The sequence below is a fragment of the Nematolebias whitei genome, chromosome 19 (genome assembly GCF_014905685.2).
Source record: "Nematolebias whitei isolate Nwh7 chromosome 19, NemWhi1, whole genome shotgun sequence".
Taxonomy (NCBI): Eukaryota; Metazoa; Chordata; class Actinopteri; order Cyprinodontiformes; family Rivulidae; genus Nematolebias; species Nematolebias whitei.
Window position 1 is genome coordinate 38,437,262 of NC_056516.1, and position 6,203 is coordinate 38,443,464.

General features: G+C 38.6%; 1 protein-coding gene across 1 annotated transcript in view; it reads right to left on the minus strand.

Moving 5' to 3' along the window:
• LOC119425534 (zinc finger MYM-type protein 4-like) overlaps positions 1-2,412 on the minus strand; it is a 17,987-nt gene extending 15,575 nt beyond the window's left edge. Inside the window, exons 1-3 of the mRNA XM_037693061.1 lie at positions 2,235-2,412; positions 639-709; positions 365-454 (exon numbers count right to left, since the gene is read on the minus strand). Of these exons, the coding sequence (XP_037548989.1) occupies positions 365-454; positions 639-709; positions 2,235-2,412 (339 nt within the window). The remainder of the gene's footprint in view (positions 1-364; positions 455-638; positions 710-2,234) is intronic.
• Positions 2,413-6,203: the final 3,791 nt, after the last annotated feature.

The window sequence follows — 6,203 nt, forward strand, 5'->3', positions numbered from 1 at the left end:
ATTAAATGTAATAAAGGGCTAACTAGAAGCTGACAGTAGCTAAAGGCCAATTAACTGTAATAAATGGCTAACTAGAAGCTGAAAGTAGCTAAAGGCTAATTAAATGTAATAAATGGCTAACTAGAAGCTGACAGTAGCTAAAGGCTAATTAAATGTAATAAAGGGCTAAAGAGAAGCTGACAGTAGCTAAAGGCTAATTAAATGTAATAAAGGGCTAACTAGAAGCTAAAAGCTAAAATTAGCTAATTAATTTAATTAGAATAAAGCCAGTATTCTGTCAGTCAGACTTCTTGTTATTGTATTTTAATCTAAAGCACACTGATTGAGTAAAAGCTGTAACAAATAAAACTGTGAAGTGGCCGACCTTCGGCTCGTCTGGTTCCTGCTTGATGTCCCAGGAGGAAACGGACTCGGAGCGATCCTGAGTGAACTCATCGATGGGCTCCTCTTTTATCTTTCAGAAGAACAAAAAACGTAAATCAGGATCAGATGAGCTACTTCAACGAGTCGGTAAATAATTTTCATAAAAGTATAACCTCTCGGTTGAATTGTGAACAAATTTGTTCTGCGAACATTAAATATTTTGTTCTTCATTTCCTGTTTCTGCAGCAGCTTCCTAAAGAAGCTAAATTACTCACATGAGGTAAACTCAGCAGCAGCGGCTTCACTTCTTTAACGTCGTCCTCGTCAGCTGAAGGACTCGTCTTCACTGAGAAACAATAATAATCATAAATATTTATTAATTTTAGGACCAACATCTGTTTAAAAACATCTAAAGAACAGAAAGATCTCAGCGGCGCTGCCGGGCAGGAACAACCCACTGGATACTGTTGGGCAAACATGATATTATTTTTAATTATGTCTTTGTTACTTTAATATTCACCAAACCAAAATGAATAAAATATTAAAATCTAGAATAAAACAAATAAATAACTTCAGACGTGACAGTTGACAGATTGATCTGTACGTGAATAATTTTGAAATGAAAATTATTTTGAACGTGTTAAAAAATAAAAATTCAAAATTTACCACAACTTTCAATCAATCAGCTGAAATTACAAAAAAACTATTTTTAAAAAGAACAAACGTTTTTTACATCAAAACGTAGAAAAGTTGTCTTTTTATGACAAAACAAACGTCCAGATTCAATAACAAGGTTTCAAAAAACGTCTCTAGAAGACGAAACAAACATGAAATACGAGCAGAAACACCCTGAAATTATTCGGCTGAGAGAATTCTTCGGCTTGGAACTGAGACATGCAGATGTTGCTGGCCCACCCAGATGTTCACATTGTTCTCAGCACAAACAGAAACATCTGATATTTCCTGGTTTTACCTGCCCAGGGACTATAAATGTGAGCTCCGTCCCAAACACGTTAATGAAGTCCACCCGGCCCCGACAGGAAGCTCCCTTCAGCTGCTTGAACCCTGGATCTGATCCTGGTCCTCCAGACCACAGCTGAGGGCTGGAGGACCAGCTGGTAAATGTGGTTCACTTTCTGGACTAGGGTTCATGTGAGTCACTCCCTGAAGTGATCCGGTCCGCTGGAGTCACTCAGTCTTTGTTGGTGGATGTTAGCGTTAGCATTACTCAGAGTGTCAGATGTTTATTTTATCATTTCACTCCAATAAACGAACAAACGTCAGAAAAAATAATCTAAAATCTAATAAAGTTAAGCAAAATGGTAACTTTTGTTAAATGTGTTTTGTGTGTAATGTTTCTGAGGATTCAGCTGTTTTTCCAGCGACTCTGCCAACTCGAGGACTTCACAGGTCTGCCTGAGACCAAGTAAGATCCGGGTGAACTGAGACCTCGGACTCATGAGTCCTGATTCAGATCATTAACGCAGGCGAGTCGACCAGTTCTAGCTGGAACCTAAACGAACCTGTAAATCCAGAGCTGTGCCATTCAGCTCAGCTCCTTCTTCACCACAACAGACCGGAGCAACACCCCCATCACTACAGATGAGGCACAGATCCGTTCGCTCCACCCTCCTCAGGAACAAGACTCCCAGAGACCTGAAGTCTCAACACTTACCCAGAAGCTGCATTTCACCATTTTACAGCTCATAAAGAGAAACAAGATGAATAAAATAAAAATTGGAGCAAAAAGCAAAAAGGAGTACTGAGCATGGACTTTGGTGGAGCAAAAACTGTTTAATGCTCGTTTTTGTCCGTCTCCAGACTGATTGTAACTTTGGTAAATAACCCAAACAGAGCAGGAGTTTCAGTACCTGGCACAGGGAGGGTCTGGGCTTTGTGCACCTTCGTGCACCTGTGGCTGCAGAAGAAATCCAACGCGCCCTCGTCGTCCGGCTGCTCCAACATGTCCGACAGCTGATGGGGGGTGTGGCAGGTGGGGCACAGCTGGCGGCCCTCCGCTGCCTGCAGGACAAACACGGAGACACTCATCCTCGTCCTTACAGAGAACTCGCCGACAGAGGCGCACGTTTCTGCACCTCTTTGAACTCGAGCAGACATTCGTTCCCGCAGACGGTTGTAGCGCCGTCGCCCGTCTTCAGGACGAGTCGCTTCTTGGAGCAGAGCGCGCTGCAGATCTCACAGGCGACCCAGGAGGACTTGTTCTCTTCGCTGAACTTGGAGAGGCAGGAGTGGCTGCAGAACCTGTGAACCTCGCCGTCCACGGTCACCGAGAACGTACACTGAAGAAGGAAGAAGAAGAAAACGTTTTTTTTCTCAACCCGAGGTCCAGCCTTAGCTAGAATTCTCCTTCATGTCAATATTTACTTTTTCTTAAAACTAGCTTTGTTCATTTTAGTGTTTAAAAACCTACAAACAAAATTAAACGTGAAGAAAACTACAGACAAAAACAGCATTTAACCAATAAACAAAGCAGATTTCTTTTTGCCCCAGCGTTCTTCTTCACTGATCCTGCAGGGGGCGCCAGAGACTCAAAGGATGAAATTGATCTTCGTAATGGAAAGTTGGAGAACTCGCTCGTTGCTGCAGTTTAGCTGACAACAGTTCAGTTGTAATTTCAATAAAAGCTGAATTAAATTAAATTAAAACTGAATTAAACCGAATTGAATAAAGGCTGAACGAATTAGTAAATTAAGAGCAAAAATTGTTTGGGTATCAAAAGGTTCGGCTCATTCAGGAAATGGGTGCTGCACCTTCGGCTTTGTGCATCATTTATGTTTTCATGATAATTATCTTTATTTACAAATATTTACCTGTAAAAATACAGGAAAATCTTTTTTTGTTTCGTCAAAAATTTTCTTTTTAGCTACCATTCTGTTATCTTTAGTTAGCTTTTTTGCTACTTGTAGCTTTTAGTTGCTAACTTTAGCTGGCCTTTTGTTAATCTTAGCTTTTAACAAATCTCATGTTACTTGAAGCTTTTACCTAACTTTTTGCTTATTTAAGCTTTTGGCTGTTGTTATGATGCTTTTACCTTTTAGCTAGCTTTTGTTCCACTTGTAGCTGTTAGTATTCAATCGGCTAATTGCAGCTTTTTGCTAGCCTTTTGTTACATTTAGCTCTTAGTCTTTTGCTATTTTTAGCTTTTAGCTAGCATTTTTGCCGCTTTTGGTTTCTAGCTAACCATTTGCTAGCTTTTGGGTGACCATTTCACACCAATAGCTTTCAGCTAGCCTTTTGTTACTTTTACATTTTAGCTAGCTTTGTGCTTTTTATAGATGTTAGCTACCAATCTGCTAATTGTAGCTTATTGCTAGCCTTATGTTACCTTTAGCTCTTAGTTTTTGCTACGTTTTGATATTAGGCAGTCTTTTGCTACTTTTAGCTAGCATTTTTGCTGCTTTTGGCTTCTAGCTAACTATTTGCTAGCTTTTTGGTGACCTTTAAATACCAATGGCTTTCAGCTATCCGTTTGTTACTTTTACCTTTTAGCTAGCTTTGTGCTAATTGTAGCTGTTAGCTACCAATCTGCTAATTGTAGCTTTTTGCTAGCCGTTTATTACATTTAGCTCTTTGCTAGTCTTTTGCTACCTTTAGCTTTTCTTAGCTTTTGGGTGGGCCAAACACCTTTAACCTTAGGTTAGTCTTTTGCTACTTTTAACTTTTAGTTAGCTTTCTAATGCCTTTAGCATCTAGTTAGCCTTTTGCTCCTTTAATCGTTCAGTACCACTTTGATAGTGTTGGTTTTTAGCTAGACCTTTGCTACTTGTAGCTAGTAGTTTGGTCCTTTTAGCTTGGCTCTGCTCCTTTTATCTTTAATCTTTAACACATTTCAGCAATCATTCATGACTCAGCACTCTCACTGCGTCTCTGCATAAAAATCCAGTTTATCCCAGATCACTGCAAGGTGATGTCAGTGTTGTGGGTCACGTTACACAGTCCTCACAATCGGCTCAACGAGCTACAATCGTCATGGCAACGAGTAAAAGCAGAATGCAACATCTTATCGTTTCATACAGGGCAGCGTTTGGCGCAGAGCCGGCACTCAGAGTAAGATCTCTTGGTTGTGACAGAGGTGAGACACGATTCGCTGCACAGCTCCTTCAGACTTCCTGAATCATCTGCCGGAGCCAGGATCATTTTATGAGGCTGAGTTATCAACCTGAGGAGACAAAGACGAAGAGAAACCAGGTTCAGGACGAGACGGTGGAGAAAAAAATAAATCACATCTGGTAGAAATTAAGGAGCTGGCTCAGATTGTTCCTGCTTTCATTTTAATAAAACGTTTTATTAAAATAGCTTTTGTGTTAGGGATTTTCAATCGAATACTCAAAACTCATGCAAAGGGAGATGTGCTCCTCAAACTGTGCTGCCAACCAAACAGCATTTCTCTGTGCTGCTGCAGTTCGTTAACATTAAAAAACACGTAAAATACATTAAAAAACCTACAAATATATTTAAAAATGAAGGCTGGATTAATACTTTTACACAGTTTCAAACACTCTGGAGTAATTGAACCTACAAACAGGTAAACTTTCTGGACTTACTGGCAGCAGTTGTAGCACTTCCTGGTGTCAAACTTGACGCGAGGGTAGTTCTCAGCGACACAAGTGTCAGAGCAGAAGATCTTGTTATCTCTCTTTAGCTGATAAACCATTTGTCCTTCCTGGACTTTTTTAGAGCAGCTGAAACAGCTAATGTTCTTCAACTGAACGGTGAGACTTGCTATGTCGTCCGTCTCACAGGCCGAAGAGTAATCATGATCTTTTACTGCGGCGTTTAGGTCAGTCTTTCCGTCCTCCTGTGAGAGGATAAAAAATAAAAAGAAATAAAAACTCGGATGTTGATTTACTCAACTCAAAGGTAACTGAAAAAAATATTTCTCAGAAAATGCAGAGTGAAAGCTTAGCAATGAAAGTGTGAGGAAATATATTAAAGAAGCTAAAACCGAGTTGTTAAAACTAAAATAAGGGAAGTACTAGCTAAAATTTAACAGGAGAAAAATGCTAGCTAAAATATAAAAGCAGTAAAACACTCACTAAACGTACCAAAACATTAGCTAAAATGTAAAAGCAGCTAAATTTAAAGTGAAAGTTAGCACAAAAGCTTAGTTGCAAAATGGTAGCTAAAACTGCCAAAACGCTAATTAAAGAGTAAAGAAAAGCAAAACACTAACTAAAAAAACAAAGCAAGCTAAAATGTTTAAATTGTAAATTGTTGGTTAAAAGAGGGCTAAAAAATAAAAGTAGCAAAATGCTACATAAAAGCTAATAGTAACGCAATGCTAAAAGTAGCTAAACAGTAGCTTCAACCTAATGGTACCTAAGGCTACTTAAATTTATAAGTAGCTAAAGGCTAGCTTAAATGAAAAAGTAGCAAAATGCTTGCTAAAAGTATCAGAATGCAAAGTAAGCAAAATAGTTTAGTTGCAAAATGGTAGCTAAAACTGCCAAAACACTAACAAAAAAGGGCAAAACAATAACTAAAAACTAAAAGTAGCATAACCTTTGCTGAAAGCTACAGTAAAGTAGTAAAAACATTTGCTAAATGTAACAAAAAAACAAGCAATGCAAGCTAAAAGTTTTAAATAGCAAATTGCTGGCTAAAATGGGTGAACTGTTAGCTAAAAACTAAAAGTAGCAAACTGCTACTTAAAAGCTAATAGTAGTAACACAATGCTAAAAGTAGCTAAACATTAGCTTCACGTTAAAAGTAACAAAGGGCTACTTAAATTTTATAAGTAGCTAAAGGCTAGCTAAAAGGAAAAAGTAGTAAAATGCTAACAAGTTGTAGCAAAAATAGCTCAAAGCTAAAAGTAGCAA